The sequence below is a fragment of the Cervus elaphus genome, chromosome 20 (genome assembly GCF_910594005.1).
Source record: "Cervus elaphus chromosome 20, mCerEla1.1, whole genome shotgun sequence".
In the NCBI taxonomy this organism is placed as follows: Eukaryota; Metazoa; Chordata; class Mammalia; order Artiodactyla; family Cervidae; genus Cervus; species Cervus elaphus.
This window is the reverse complement of record NC_057834.1, coordinates 97,861,023-97,878,174: the sequence shown is the minus strand read 5'-3', so window position 1 is coordinate 97,878,174 and position 17,152 is coordinate 97,861,023. Positions and strand designations below refer to the sequence as shown.

Here is a 17,152-nt window from a genome sequence, read left to right as displayed (position 1 = left end):
AAATTAAGATGCAACTGTATGATAGTGGACAAAAATAAAACAAAAACAACAGTAATATTAAAAAAATAAAGCATCGCTATAGTACATATTGTTAGTATAGTACAAATAGCAGCTGCTTAATTCAGAAGCCACTTGAATAGGACACATGCAACATTCAGTTACAAAGTGCAAGACTAGAGTTCCAACTTGTGATGAAAATAACTTGAAAATTTACTTCAACAATCTAATTAAATGGATTGAGTCAAATACATTCAAAAATATCTTTCAGTCTGCAAGTATTAGAAAGCTCTTAATTGTAAGACAACTGTAGTTTAAGAAAACATATATATGATTTTTCTCTCAGGTACCTGGTACATAGCTCCTAAAACCCAAGGAATTTCAAGAGTGATTGGAGCCTTTTATTCTGCACAATGAGCCTATCTGAGCACGCTTCAGTTTAAGCTAATGAGTTGACTTAGGGCTGGCCTGAGTAAAGTTGAGTAAAGAATCTACCTGCAATGCAGGAGACCAGGGTTTGATTCCTGGGTTGGGAAGATCCCCTGGAGAAGGAAATGGCAAGCCACTCCAGTATTCTTGCCAGGAGAACCCCATGGAGAGAGAACTCTGGCAGGCTACGGTCTATGGGGTCGCAAGAGTTGGACACAACTTACCTACTAAACCACCACCAGTGCTGTCCTTGCTTAGAAGGTTGGAATTTTAGTCCTACCTCAAGGAGACCTGGGTTTGATCCCTGGGTTGGGAAGATTCCCTGGAGAAGGGGATGGCTACCCACTCTAGTATCCTGGCATGGAGAATTCCATGGACTGTATAGTTCATGGGGTCACAAAGAGTTGGACATGACTGAGTGACTTTCACTTCACTTGACTCTGGAGTTTCCCAGGTGGCACTAAGTGGTAAAGAACCCACCTGACAATGTAGGAGACTTAAGAGACATGGTTTCAATTCCTGGGTCGGGAACATTCCCTGGAGAAGGGCGTGGCAACTCACTCCAGTATTCTTGCCTGGAGAATCCCATGGACAGAGGAGCTGGGCAGGCTAAAGCCCATAGTGTCACAAAGAGTCAGACATGACTGAAGTGACTTAGCATGCATACCTCCCTGGAGCAGGTGGTAGGGTGGTTGGTGGTGGTGGTGGAGATCAGACTTAATCAACAGTGACCAATGATTTAACCAACCATGTCTATGTAGTGAAACCTCAAATTAAAATGGAAATAACACAGCTATGGGAGCTTACCAGTTGGTAAATACATGGACAAACTTGGGAGAGTGACATTCCTGAAGAGAACATAGAAGCTCTGCACAGGCTTACCCCTATTTCTTGCCCTATATCTCTCTTTCACTTGGCAACTCCTGACTTATAGACTTCATAATAAACTGGTGATCATTATGTAAAGCACTTTCCAGAGTTCTGAAAACCATTACAGTGAATTATTAAACCTCAGGGGGGTTGTGGGAATCCCTGGGTTTGGTAATTAGCCAGGGACAAGGGCTATTAAACCTGAGGACCCCATTTGCAGCTCCTGTATGAAGTGAGGACAGTCTTGATGAACTGAGCCCTTAATATGCAGGGTCTAAGCTAGTCTTGGGTAGTTAGTATCCAAGCTGAAAAACTTTGCCCTCAACTTTTGGGGTCTGGGTTAACTCTGGGTAGTGTCAGAAATGAAGTAAATTGCAAGACGTGATTGATGTAGAGAATTGGTGTTAGAATGGTATATTTGAATGACTGGAAAACATAAAAGCAACCAGAATATTTCTGAGTTTTAAAATAATTTATAACCTGTCACTTTCATACTTATCTATACTTTCAGATTTTTTAAAATTATGGGGGACTTGGAAACCAGTAAAATAAATCTAAATAATAAGGAAAAATCTATACATACCCAAAATGTTCACAAATAATTCATAATATTCAAAGGTAAGTAGAGGTTCAGGGAGATCTAGAAAATAATCTGCAATTGTTCTGAATACATCTCGCTCAAATCCAATATAAGTTGGATTATTCATGTCATTACTTCTTGGCCCTAAGTGGAAAGCAAAAAAAATGGTGAAATATATTTCTTTTAAATATAATTTTTTAAAGATACTTATAAAAAGCCTAAAGCCTGTATTTATTTCATGAAGGATCTATGCTTAACAACAAATTCTGTCATAATTCAAAAATTTAAAAGGTTGTGCATATCTCATGCCTTCTCACTATCTTTTCACTAGAAATCACTGCAATTATTAACATTTTGTTTAGTTTTAATATGTATATGACTGAAAAATTTGAAATACATTTTAAAAGCATTGGGAAAGTTTATTTTAATGGAATTTTATCACAATTCATTTTATACATCACAGAATATTTAGATATTGCAAATAATTCTTTCAAATTGTCTTTTGCAAATTTATATTTTCATGATTAAATTTTGCCTGATATAAAGCATACTCTGAATGAATTTAAATAATATTACATTGCTGTTCAATTAGCTTAACATTATTGAAATAATTATGCCTACTTATTGGTATTTTCCTCAGGAAATTCTGATCTCATGTTATAGATGAGGAAACTGAAGCTCAGAGCCACTTGCTCAAGATGCAAGAGCCTTTGATGGCAAAGTTAAAATTAGAACTCAGATCTCTGTAAGAGCAAGTCATAGGACCTTGAGACTCAACAGCATTTAAAGTATGGTCCATGGACTACATAATCAGAAACATCAGTGTGCCTATTAAAAGCATAATCTCTTCTATACAGTACAGAATCTATCATAATTCCTATGCAGCTAGGAATTATTGATCTAGAAATTTTTGTTGTTGGTTCACTAATTTAGTAGCTTCCAAATACTGATCTGGGCATCTTCACTATAAGACTCTTCTGAGATATGATTAAAAAAAAAAATCCTGACATTGTCAATCAGTTGAACCTGAATTTTTGGTGAGTATCTCTAGTGACTGTGATATGCACTAAGATTTGAGAGTTACCCTACTATCTTTCAAGGTAACACACACATCAACACACTTAATAGTTTAAAGGCTAATGAGGGCTTTATGTGGAACAAAACAGACAATTTTTATAAGGAGGATATGAGATATATTCTTAATATGTAGAATAAAAATTTTGATAATCATTAGAAGTTTTCTAAGATAGAAAATTCCTGACTGGAATTAAACATACAAAATTTTCAGTTAGAGAATCTAGGTTTGAACACATAGCTCCTCATGTATTAGAAAAAAGTCCTAAGTTTTCTTTTCTAGAAAAAAATTGGGAATAGTATATTGATCATTGATTCTTGTATGTCACAGGATTACTGTGGGGGAATAAATAACAAACATGTTAAATGAAAGTCTTAATATTGCCTCTGGCCAGACATATTATTGCTAAATTGAAATCCAGTAAGTTACATCTTTGGTATCATTTATGCATAACATGGACTGGGAAGCAAAAGAAACAAACCTTAAAGATGAGGTATCAGAGAAATCCCTGGAAGTATGCTATCTGAGTTGCTAACTATGAGGCAAGGTATGACAGAGAAAGGCAGGTACGTAGGGGCAGTTAGAAAGAGAATTTAAAAAATCTTATGTTTCTATTCAAGATCTTTACCTTGATTTGATAAATAAAATTTTTCTGTATCTAATATTATTTACTTTATTGCTATTCTGTTATTTTGTCATATTGACACCCAGTGGACAATAAGGGAATATATACTTATTTTGAACATTAATAAAATACAAATTTTATAAGACCTAGAAAATTACTTCTGTAATATAATTATTAAAATATAATTTTACTTTTGATTATTAAGAAGCACACACCTCTGCACACATTTTTAAAATTGACTTTTGAGAGCAATTAGTGTTTTGTACTTGAACAGGGCCTTAAATTATAAAAATCAATCATCATTGACCAGTATGGAAAAAGCTTGAAGAACAAAACATTAAAAAATGATCTAATTTAGTGAAGATCATTCTTTTTGATAAACATAAAAGCCCCATTAATATATCCTATGGAGAAGAAGCATATCATGAAACATCTGAATGCTGAAGCTGTGTACAATGGCAAGGGGAATGAAGTGCGTTTTATGAGACTTCATTTCTGATTGAAACTTTATACTTACAAGCTACTTTACTTGTAAGTTGCTATTTGAACTCCCTGGACTCATGAGACAATTGATGTAGATTATACCTAAAAATCCTTTGAGATCTTCTAGCTTATGATTTTATGATCTATGAGAACTGAGTCATAAATGATTAGCTTGGATTACAAAATCATTACCTGCACAAAGTTAAGTGCTCTATAACACAATCCACATGCAATGAAATGTAATCAGTTTTACTAGATCTTCATTTAAACACCAACAGAAATGTTATAGTTCAATTTTATCATGACTTTCACGAATTAGAATAATCCCTTGGTTCTTATTAAAAACTATCAATATAATACACATACATATCACACATAAACCATTTGTTTACTTACAATTTGCTAGGCACTTCATGGCAGATAGTACCCAGTGAGGAAGATCATCTACACAAAAAATTAATATCATTTAATTATACAATTATTTTAACAATATATTCAAAACTTCACACTTGCTACATAATTATACATATATTTATATATAGGTATACGTACTACCAGAATTAAAATTGATTATATATTTAGTAAGGTATAGGGCCATATAGTATTTTAAAATACAAGTTTAAAAGTTAGCTATGCTTCTTCAATATTACTGATTTGAGTGAGACCTATGATAGAAACAAGCTATATTTTAATATTTTATTTTATAAAATATAAATATACAAAATATAATATTAAAATATTATATTTTAATATTAAGGTGATTTCAAAGCAAGCTTGCTTAAAATCTCTCAGTTGCCACTAAGTGAAATATGATGCATAAGTGTTGCAGTTTTTTGACACAAACACAAAAACCACACATACATTTCACTTGAAAAGTTAATAAAGAATAGAAAGCTTAGATGAGAGCATACACTCAAGTTATTTCAGGTAATGAAAGATGGGACTGATCCAAAGCTGCATGCATATACAACATAGCTCCTGGTTTTCAACATTTACTTTTTGTTCTTATGGTTAAAATCTCAAAAGTTCCTGCCCACAGAAAGAAAATCAAGGTAATGCATGTCAGTTAATTCTATAGCCAGCAACTGATTATTAGGAAAAAAAACACAAAAAACAAGAGCCAACATTTTGAGTAAATTTATTAATACACTTCCTGTAATGTAAATTTTCCAATGCAACTGGCTTGATTTCCCTGATTTTCTTTAAATCTGAAACCAATACATTATATAAAATACATACAATATAAAGCCAGTATTCTTTTAAATACTGTTCTTAAATTTGGACTTATTTTATTGTGTGTTACTTTGGTTTTGCATGTGCCTTGACCCATTTAAGTATGTATGTAACTTCTCATTTAAGCTCCAGAAAGGAATAGACCATATTTCTCTTAATCATCTAATCTTTAGCACAATGCCCAGCACATTGTAGGTCCTCAATAAAATCTGATTAAACAATAGTTTCAATTATATTTGCATACTCTTTGGATGCTTACTCTTCCATTAAAAAAAAAAATTCATGCAAGAATCCACCTTTAGAGCTAAAACAATAGTGTGAATAATATTCATTTAAAAATTATTTCACCATGATTACCAAAGCACTTCTGATAAAACAGTAGTCTCCCTAATGTATATACTTTATATATTTTAGTCTTTCTTTATCCTCACTATAGCTGCAGCCTTTTTTTAGCAAGTTTAAAATGATTCCAACTTCTTTTATTGATACCAACCTGATTTGTCTTGCAGTATAACTACTCCATGTTTACTTGTATTGGTCATGTTGTACATTATATACTGAGGAATAACTTGTTTGGGATTTATGACTTCTTCTAGGGAGGATACACCTAGAATGGTTTGCAGGCTAAATAGAAGAAAGAATACAAGCTTTTTTTTCTCCATAAAATAGGTGGAACATAAATATGAGAGTATGAATAGAAAACAGACAAAGCTTTTAGAATATTTTTCTTAAATCAAACCTCTAAGGCTTATATTTAGTATCTACTTTAAAGTATATTTATCTTTATAACCTTTGAAGGATTCCAACATAGACCCCAAACTATAGCTACAACTTTGAGTCAAAGAAAAAGCAAATCATAGTCAAACCATTCTACTTCTACTGTACCAGAACAATAAACACAAGAGTATTTATTAAGAAACACATATACAGGTGAAATTCTAAGCTTTGAGAATTAATCTGCTCTTCTTCAACTGAGCATCTTGATGAAAATAACAAAATAACATTCTAAACACCCCAGGAACTTGGTTATAGCTTAGTTTTAGCTTACTAGATCAGAATAACATATCTCCAAACTTCTTCAACATCTTTCTGGCTTATTTCTCTGTTATCAGCTACATTTTCTTGATCTTCATCAATTATTTCACAGTTCATTTTCTCTGCATTTTCCTGAAAAAAGAATTACTTTGGTTTAATATGATATGTTCAAATTTTGGAAATAATGAACTGATACTACTTCTAATATTTAGTAATTCTATTAGTATCAGTCTACTGTGGAGCTGTAAAGGTGTCACTTGAAGAAATAATACAGTATTTGGGGCTTCCCAGGTAGCACTAGTTGTAAACAAACTGCCTGCCAATGCAGGAGGACTCAAGAGACACAGGTTCAACCCTGGATTGGGAAGATCTCCTGGAGAAGGAAATGGCAACCCACTCCAGTATTCTTGCCCGGAAAATCCCATGGACAGAGGAGCCTGGTGGACTATAGTCCATGAAGTTGCAAAGGGCTGGACATGACTGAAGCAATTTAGCACTTAGCATACACAGTAACAGAGCTTTTGGTTTTGTATCTGCCCCCACTGCTGTCAAATTAATTTAAAATACAACGTGCTTAAATTATACAAATAGTATTTCAAGTATGTCTCACTATAATTTTTATTATTATTTCTCTGAGTTCCAAACAAATTTACATGTATACATTTAGAATGTAATATAGCTAAGTGATTCCAAGCATTGGCTTCAAATCTTAAAGAATCATTTACTTTTAATTATTCTATTGATATTATTAAGCACACAGTAATTATATTTAAACTAGTGATTAGTAAAAAGGGTGTTTTTACCTGAGAGAAATGTAGTCCATGTTTTTTAGGAGTTCTTCGAGATAAGTTTCGCAATTTAAAAATACTATCTTTATCTTTGGAAAAATTCTCTATGCTGTTTCTTCTCAATTCTGGATGCCTTCGTGGAAGAGTTTTAAGTGGAGAACTTGTAGGAAATCTGGTTTAAGAATATGCAATTAAATAATGTGAGATAATGAACTTTTAGTGCCTACTTATCTTTTGAATTGTGGTTCTGGGAGAAGACTCTTTAGAGTCCCTTGGACTGCAAGGATATCAAAAAAGTCAATCCTAAAGAAAATCAACCCTGAATATTCCCTGGAAGGACTAATGAGGAAGCTGAAGCTCCAATACTTTGGCCACCGGATGCGAAGAGCTGATTCATTGGAAAAGACCCTGATGCTGGGAAAGATTGAGGGTGGGTGGTGGGGGGGAGTGGGACAGAAGATGAGATAGTTGGATAGCATTACTAACTCAGTGGACATGAGCTTGAGCAAAATCTGGGAGACAGTGAAGGACAGGGAAGCCTGGCGTGCTGCAGTTCATGGGTCGCGTCGAGTTGGACATGACTTAGCAACTGACCAACAACAAAAATCTTAAAAATAACTCAAAAACACTGGATTTAATTTATCAAAGAATGAATATTCTACATAAATTAATTTTCTCATTAAGCCTTTAAATTTTTTTTAATAGTTTCCTGATATCATGAGTAAACTGTATATTTTAACTTTATTCCTGTATAATTCAGGGTTATTATTAGGACTAATTCTTATGGAGAGGTACATACAAAACAGTTCTAGAAAGTTACATTTTCTAAATTTCTCTTATTATCTAATTTGTACATATTTTCTGCCCTTTGTGATTGTTCAATTTTCAGAACTCTGTTGCTCCTATTGATTATAATGCTTTTCCTCCCTTCAATTTAATATAAAATATTTCAAAAATACAAACAAGTACAGGGTGTTTTTATAAAATAACATCCACATAGGCGACCATCAACAAATGGAACTGTTAACATTTTAACAAGACTTCTTAAACCAATTCATAGTTTTATTATCACTGTAAAAGGCCTAGAGGTAGAAAGATTAAGAGTTTTGCAGAATTTCAGGTAAGAGAGAACAATAGTCTAATAAAAAAAATATCATGAAGACAAGCAGATAGATCAGAGAGTACTGAGGCAGCATGATATACACGGTTTGATAATTACATCATATTTAAAGAGCAGAAGGAAAAGAATGAAAGCAACTACAGGAAAGATTGCCATTCATTCAGATATGGATATAAGAGGTCAAAAGTTAGGTTAGGAGATGGTAGTGATTTTTCATATGCTATATGATATGTGAAGTGCCTGTTTAACAGGCAAAAAGGGAGCCCTAAAGCTCAGGAGTGATATTTGGGTTGGAGGCATGAAAGTCATTAAGACGTGGCATGAAAGCAGAGACATAGCAGGAGATTGTCCAGGGAGAGAGGTGAAGTGTAGACAGGCCTAGGACCTTGAGGACAGTAAAAGCTAAAGGATGAGCGCAGCAGAGAAACTCAAAAGGTGACTGATGAGTAGCACAGAGAGGAAAGATTTATATAGTTTTATACAAAGTATTTATATATTTGTTATTATAGTTTACTTGTGTGACATAAATCATCTTTGATGCATAGGCAAAAATCTATTTCTACATCTCATTTGAAAAGTACTCATTTTGTAGAGTAAAAAAGCATGTGTATTAGAATCCAAAGATCTAATTTAAGGGATATATAATCAAGAACTCTGGGTGCATGAGAGAAAACTCAATTATGCTGACCCAAGGGAGTCAGAAAGGTCTCCTGTCCTCAAGGTGGGCTACAACACAGCTGACATGAGAAGAAATGTATTCACTAGTCTGATGAATGTGTACATAAGCATATTTCAGACTGAACGAATAAGATTTGTTGACACATGGTCTCCACCTTTTCACCTGTAACAATGAGTTAATATCTATCCTGTTTAGCTATTCTAGGGATTAAATAAGGAAAACACATAACTCATAAATTAAGGCTTCTAGTACATGATAAATGCTTATTTTTTTCAAACTGTCATATATTTCTTTTGTTAGTTATTATATAAGTTTGCTATTATTTATCTCATCACATGTATTCTTAGATTATATAGATTATATGTCTATTGAAGGCAAGAACCTGTGAGAATTTGTAATTCTTAAATCTATGAAACTAAAGGTTGATAATGTTCTGTCCTTCACATGTTACAGAGCTTTCAGAAGATGTTAAAGTTACAGTATCTCCTTCTTTCCTCACAACTTTCTATATGATTATATATACTGTCTATCATTATAAGGTTTGAATTGTGCAGGAATTAGTCTTAAGGACTTTAACTTAAGTGGTTTCAATTGAACTCAGAGCAACAGTTTTCTAAAGAAAATATTACTTCTCCTAAAGAGACTGCTGTTTTAGTAGCTATATAATAGAAGCAGAGTGAAACTTTATGGTTAAATAATTCAGTTTTGCAGTTATTTCTTTGTCTAATACCTGAATAGCTGACTGTTGTCATCAAGATTTTCCGTCCCCCATTTGCCTTTGATATCTTCAATTACATGATTCTTAAGAAATTTTCTCAATAGCTGGATAGTCTGTTGCCTTGTAACTTCAGGACCAAAATTGCTATTAGCTCTTAATAGGTCATAAAGCCAGTCCACCGCTTCTCCTGCTGTAAAACAGTTGCCATATTTTTTGAAGTGTTGCCTATGTTTTCTTAGGGGCATTCCCACTCGAAAAGATGTGGTAATTTCATTCCACTGTAAAATGAAAAAAAATAAAAATAAAAAAAAATCCACTCATTCACATATTATTAAATCATTGAAATTCATGAAGAAATCATTTGTCTTATTTGTGCTAAAAATTTTTACATCTCATACTGATTTCTTATTATTAATTACAGTGTTGCAAGAATATTTTTATGTAATGGTTTTTGACTAAAAGTACTTCATTGGCTGATTGGCTTACTTAAGAAACCTACGAATAATGGAGAACTGTAATGAACCTGCCTTTAGTCCTCAACAGAGAAAGCATTTATTCCTGTTTCTACAACTTCAACTAATTTTGATATGATAGTAGCATTTGTGTCAGACACTATGCATTACATTCATTTTTTCACTTTAATTCTCACAATTCAATGAATAGGTACTATTATTATCCCATTTTCAGATTTGGAATATGAAGCACTGAGATATTTAATAACTTGACCAAGGTCACACACCTGAAAACCAGGTGTTGGATAAACTCTAGAACCTGTACTCATAACTAAGCAGGGCAAACAACACTTATGGCAGGCAGTATTTTTACTGGTAAAACTTTTTACCTTTAGTTTTACCTTTAGTATTAAAAAAGTTTATATATTTACTAGTGAAGATTCCAATAATGAACATAACAGATGGAGCAAATTAAAACTTAAGTCTATTGTTTGTTTAATGACACTGTGATATATGTACATTTTAAAAAGATGATCACACTTTCAAAAATCTTTTTCAAATTACCCAAACTTTTGGCTTTGTGGCAGGTGTAAGAGTGGTGATATAGAAGGTTGTGGTGATAAACATTTTTTATTGGAGTACAATTGCTTTACAACCTGTGTCAGTTTCTGTTGTACAATGAAGTGAAGCAGCTATATGTGTGCCTATATCTCCTCCCTCCTGGACTTTCCTCCCACCCGCCCCCTATACCACCCATCTAGGTCAACACAGCACCAAACCTAGCTCCCTACGTTATACAGCAGGTTCCCATTAGCTATCTATTTTACACATGGTAGTTGGGCTTCCCAGGTGGCTCAGTGGTAAAAGAATCCGCCTGCCAAAGCAGGAGATGCAGGTTCAATCCCTGGGTCGGGAAGATCCCCGGAGGAGGAAGTGGCAACATACTCCACTATTCTTGCCTGGAGAATCCCATGGATAGAGCCTGACAGGCTTCAGTCCACGGTGTTGCAAAGGGTTAGACATGACTGAGCACGCCCAAGTGTATATATATATATGTCAATCCTAATTTCGCAATTCTTCCCACCCTCCCTTTGTCCACACCTCCATTTTCTATGTCTGTGTCTCTATTCCTGCCCCAGAAATAGGCTTCATCTGTATCATTTTTTCTAGATTCCACACATATGGGTTAATATAACAATATTTGTCTTTCTCACAGACAGCTCATAGAGCTCAATATCAAAAAACAAACAACCCAAGTCAAAAAAATGGGTGGAAAGCCTAAAAAGACATTTCTTCAAAGAAGACATACAGACGGCCAATAAACACATGAAAATATGCTCACTGAAAATGGGCTTCCCTTATGGCTCAGGTGGTAAACAATCTGCCTGCAATGCAGGAGACCCAGGTTCAGTCCCTGGGTCGGGAAGATCCCCTGGAGAAGAAGGCATAGAGATGGCCCATGAACATATGAAAATATGCTCAACTTCATTAATTACTGTTGCTGCTGAGTTGCTTCAGTCGTGTCTGACTCTGTGCGACCCCAGAGACGGCAGCCCATCAGGCTCCGCCTGGGATTCTCCAGGCAAGAACACTGGAGTGGGTTGCCATTGCCTTCTCCGCACTAATTACTAGAGAAATGTAAATCAAAACTACACTAAGATATCACCTCAAACCATCAGAATGGCCATCATCAAAAAAAATCTACAAACAATAAATGCTGGCGAAGGCGTGGAGAAAAGGGAACTTCTTGCACTGTTGGTGGGAATATAAACTGATACAGTCAAGTGGAGAACAGTAGGAAGATTCCTTCAAAAACTAAAAATAAAACTACCATATGACCCAGCAATCTCACCAGTGGGCATATGCCCTGAGAAAACCATAATTCAAAATGACACATGTACTCCAATATTCATTACCACACTATATGCAATAGCCAGGACATAGAAACAACCTAAATGTTCCATGACAGAGGAAAGAATAAATAAGACATGGTACATAGAGAGGAATATATAACTTTTTAATAAAAAAAAAATCCTACATTAGAGGTGAAGAAATCTGATCTGTAAGTCCAACTATGTTACTACTTGTTAAGCTACCACTTCGCTAACCTATGTGGTCCCAACATCATAGCACAAAATTTAAGGGCTGAAAACACAATAACCCTGTTCTCTTCTTTATACACCTCCACATTTCATATATTATTCAAGAAACATATCGAGCTGCGGTTTATACAGAGAATAAGTTGTCTGTTATTCTACAGATAACAACACACTTTCACCTACAGTAATATCTACTCTGGAGAACTCTCAGCTCTACTTTACCAGTGGGGAAACTGATGCTCACACAAGTGACCCTCCTAATGTCACAACATAACCAGTGGCACGGTATCCTCGTGGACTGATGATTCACCAAATACACAAAACACTGTGCGTGAGCACAAATCCTGTGACTACTAACAGTGGCTCCTGATGGGTACTTAAAATATTCTGAGTTTAGTTATGAAATAGCTGTTATTGAGTGGTATTCAGTCGATACAACCTGTATTTAATTCCACAGGACCGGCAAAAGGAAGCTGTCACAATCTGATCCTACAAAACACTGGAACTCGTTCTAAATTCCCCTAGAATCCTGTTGGGGGTAGAAAATCTGGAGTGAGGAGCACCTAAACTCAGAATATTCTAAGTCATTCCAGGGGACGCCGAAAACACCAAGAACAGAGTCGATTAAGAAGTTGGGTCGATGCGTCTACCCCGGAAGCCTGGAGCAAAGGAAGGGGGCAGGCTCAAAAGAGGGGGACAAGCGTGTCCTACAAAGGTCCGCGATACCCGAGAACTCCCCTCATCCTCCTCTTCAGCGATCTCCTGGGCTCTGGGGCCCATCCCTCCGCCCTAGGAAAAACTATGAACCTTCACGTAAAACCGGCCATCACCCCGCCGGCCAGTCTCGTCGTTCGCGCTGTCTTACCAGCTTGGTGGCCCGATAAGGGCCTGGAGGCACATCCCGATTCTCCATTCCGCCCACCGGGCCCAAGGGTCCCTCAGCGCCCGGTGCCCGGCATGGCAGCGGAAGGCGACACAGGTTTCCACAACCGTCGGCCCCGCCGTTGATTTGAATACCGCCGAGGGCTGCGTTGATTGGCTAAGCCGTCTGGGCACGTGACGCACCGCCCTGGCCCGGCCGCAGGGGGCGTGGGCTGTGGACTCGCTCCAGGTTGCGGCGCAGGCCGGCTTGGCTGAGAAGAGCTGATCTCCCTCCCAGGAGGGTGAGACGGGCTCCTGACCTCACCTGGCTTCTCTGAAGTTGCTTGTCCGTCTTGCGGTCATTGGCGAGGCGGAGTCATGCTTCCACACTCAGAACGGGTGAGGCGGTTTATTCCCCTACAGGATGTTTGGAGCCCAGCGTTTGGCTTAAAGGAATTTGAAATTTGAAAGGAAAAAAACGAACAGACACAAGCCTTTTCTGCCTGGTCCAGCCGGGTCTCAGGCAGTTGGTTAGCAAGTGAAACAAATCTGGGGCGTAGCTTTCACCCTACTGACCGCTTGGTTTTGCTTTTAGGAAGCTTTCTGGGTATAAGGCACCACAATTCCATCTTCCCCAGTGCTGAAATGTAAGTTAACCAACCCCACCTACCCCCCTCCCCGGTTAATTGGGTTGTGAAATGGAGCTTAGTAGTTTTCCGTCAGTATACGGCTTGTGACAGGTGATGCAAAACTTGCCAAATTGCTTCCCTTAAAATCTGTCTCATCTGACGAGAATCCTGGTTTTATTTAAATCATGCATATACAGAAACTAAAGTTCCTAGAAGTTGCTCAGAATCTCAGGTCCTGTTGGCAGATCTAGACTTCGTACTTTTAATGAACGTTCTATCACCAGTTTGAAACTGTTTGGTGGTGGGAGTCTCTTAGTTCAGACACTGAGAAATTACCTGAGTGAATTGAAGCCGTGGAAGAATTAATTTGGAAATTAAACGACAATTTGAAAGGATAGACCATAGTAAAAAAGAGAGGTAAGAGAAAATTTTTTAGGGAGAAGTAGTATAATGGTGTGCAGAGTTTACTTATTGCATTTAGGATTATTTCGTTGGAGATACATATTTTTTCTGAACAGACCAATGGATTGGAATTTTCAAAAAGCTCTTAGTGGATAGGAATAATCAACTCGGGTTTGCATTTGTGTTAAGGAAAAGAAGTACAGTGACAGATATTACAAAATAGTGTTAACCATTTTTTAAATCTGGCTTTATGACACATTGTTCTAGGGTTTTCTTTTTTGTTTCCTGTTTCTCTTCAGAATGAAAGAAGATGAGAATGTGGAAGTCAAAATGTAGTTTGCATTTTTTGTCTAGCCTTCTAGTTGAACATTATCTTATATACAGCCTCGGGATGAGTAGCCACAGCCTAATATTACCTGTTTTTATGTAATATTACCTGACAGGGTATACCATTAATGGCACAAAATTAATTTCAAATTATAAAGCTTCATCTGAAACATTATAAAAGGTAACAATAAAAGTGGGCTTCCCTGGTGACTCAGTGGTAAAGAATCCGCCTGCCAGTGCAGGAGACTTCTTTGCTTCCTGGGTGAGGAAGATCCCCTGGAGAAGGAAATGGCAACACACTCCAGTATTCTTGCCTGGGAAATCCCATGGACAGAGGAGCCTGGTGGGCTACAGTCTATGGGGATGCAAAAGAGCCAGCCTCGACTTAACAGCTAAACAACAGCAACAACAAAACAATAAAAGCACATCTAAATTTTTTGTAAGAAAATGGTTGGAGGAGTTCTGAAAAGGTGTGTAATAAGATGTAGGTGTCACATCTTGAGAAGATGTCTGAGACTCTTATTTAGTGACTTCCATGTTGTTTGTGGGCTCCCTCTGTATCACCTACCGTCCTCTGACCATTCCTTTAGATAAGAAAATATGTAAAAGTCAAGGTTTTGTCAAACATGGGTGGTTTGGCTTTTGTTAAGGTGACTTTACATATCTTTGCTCTGTGAAAGTGAAGTCGCTCAGTCTTGTCCGACTCTTTGCGACCCCGTGGACTGTAGCCTACCAGGCTCCTCCGTCCATGGGATTCTCCAGGCAAGAATACTGGAGTGGGTTACCATTTCCTTCTCCAGGGGATCTTCCCGACCCAGGGATCGAACCCAGGTCTCCCGCATTGGAGGCAGACGCTTTAATCTCTGAGCCACCAGGGAAGCCCTCGATGCTCTTAGCAACTGTTTATTGATTTCATACTTTGATTCTTAGACGTAATTTTTTATTTCTCTCATTACCAAGGTTTTAAGAGTCACTTTATCATCTTTTCCTCATTCTTTGACATCAGAATGTCTCATGTGCGTTATAAACCACCTGCATTTGGATTACTTGGGATATCTGTTAAAATGCAGATTCCTTAGATTCCCCAGACAGTTTTGGGGGAGTGTTTGTGTGTAGTTGGGCATGGCAGGATAGTACAAGGTGCATTCTTAAGGATGGAGGAGTCTGAGTTCTCTGAAGATTTCATGGAGCTGATCTGCTAAAATGCCCATAGACTTCCTACCTGTGGACTTATATATGTAAGAAATAGTCCTCTGTTAATTTACTTTTGTGGCTGAACCTAATCATAACTGTCAGAATGAATATCACTAAGTTAAATGAAATGAATGCATCACCTCTTAAATATGAAGAGACATAAAATACAATGAAACAAATTTTTCCACCTTGACAGAGATTATCTGTCTTGATAAGTTTTCACCTCTTGCCTTGCAGTTTAATTTTTTAAATTAAAAAATTGAATTTAGACTGTAGTTTGTTCATTGCTCTATCTCTAGGTGCTGCTGAACAGTACATAGTAGTAACTTAATAAATAATTGGTGAACAGATGAGTTTTTTTTATCCCTAAAGGAAAGTTTATATATAGGTGATATAAGTAAATTATCTTTCCTAGGAAATGTTTTATGAAATCTTTCTGCATGTTTGTCAGTTATCCTTGAAATTTAGCCATTCCACCATGCTATGGTATGTTTAGAGTTTGAGTTCATGAGTATTGACTAATATTTGGTATGATCTGAGAAAATTTCCAGTTCTCTTACATTGCTCCAGTTTGTTTTCCTCCTTGCTTCTGAGACTAGTACTATTGATTATTTTATTTCCTGGCACTATATTCTTTTTCTTAAGTCCATCATCCTATAATTTTCATTTTATTATTATTTTCCCTTTAAGTTCTAAGAGAATTCTTCGAGCTGAGCTTTAAATTCATTGGTCCAATTTCCTTTACTCTGTTATGTTTTACACACTATGCTTAGTTGCTCAGTCGTGTCCAACTCTTTGCCTCCCCGTGGACTGTGTAGCCCACTAGGCTCCTCTGTCCATGGAGATTCTCCAGGCAAGAGTACTGGAATGGGTTGCCATGTGCTCCTTCAGGGGATCTTCCCAACCCAGGGATTGAACCCAGGTCTCCCACATTACAGGCAGATTCTTTACCATCTGAGTTACATAGTAACTCACTCTAAAATGCTCCAAAAGGATGCTCGTCTTTGAACTGCTGGTGTTTTAATGGTGTGCATTAATTTTCTTTATGTATTCTTATAAAAGATTTTTTGAAAATTTACTGTCAGTAACTGAGATGAGTCTCAGTGAAGGCTGAATCAGTCAGTTCAGTTCAGTCAATCAGTTGTGTCTGACTCTTCAAACCCATGGACTGGAGTCACACCAGATTTCCCGGTCCATCACTAACTCCCGGAGCTTGCTCAAACTCATGTCACATCGAGTCGGTGATGCCATCCAACCATCTCATCCTCCATCGTCCCCATCTCCTCCTGCCTTCTATCTTTCCCAGTGTCAGGGTCTTTTCCAATCACTCAGTTCTTCACATCAAGTAGTCAAAGTATTGGAGTTACAGCTTTAGCATCAGTCCTTCCAATGAATATTCAGGACTGATTTCCCTTATGATTTGAGTGGTTTGATCTCCTTGCTGTCCAAGGAACTCTCAAGAGTCTTCTCCAACACAATAGTTCAAAACATCAATTCTTCAGTGCTCAGCTTTCTTTATGGTCCAACTCTTACATCCATGCATAACTACTGGAAAA

General features: G+C 36.7%; 1 protein-coding gene across 5 annotated transcripts in view; it reads right to left on the bottom strand.

Moving 5' to 3' along the window:
- Positions 1–13,192, bottom strand: part of DEPDC1 (DEP domain containing 1) — a 53,504-nt gene extending 40,312 nt beyond the window's left edge. For all 5 annotated transcript variants that reach the window (XR_006335763.1, XM_043877404.1, XM_043877403.1 and 2 more), the window contains exons 1-7: positions 13,049–13,192; positions 9,645–9,910; positions 7,131–7,287; positions 6,341–6,459; positions 5,786–5,916; positions 4,456–4,503; positions 1,880–2,020 (exon numbers count right to left, since the gene is read on the bottom strand). Coding sequence is in view for 4 of the 5 variants with exons in the window: in XM_043877404.1 (XP_043733339.1) it covers positions 1,880–2,020; positions 4,456–4,503; positions 5,786–5,916; positions 6,341–6,459; positions 7,131–7,287; positions 9,645–9,910; positions 13,049–13,096 (910 nt within the window). In the remaining variant the exon portion in view is untranslated. The remainder of the gene's footprint in view (positions 1–1,879; positions 2,021–4,455; positions 4,504–5,785; positions 5,917–6,340; positions 6,460–7,130; positions 7,288–9,644; positions 9,911–13,048) is intronic.
- Positions 13,193–17,152: the final 3,960 nt, after the last annotated feature.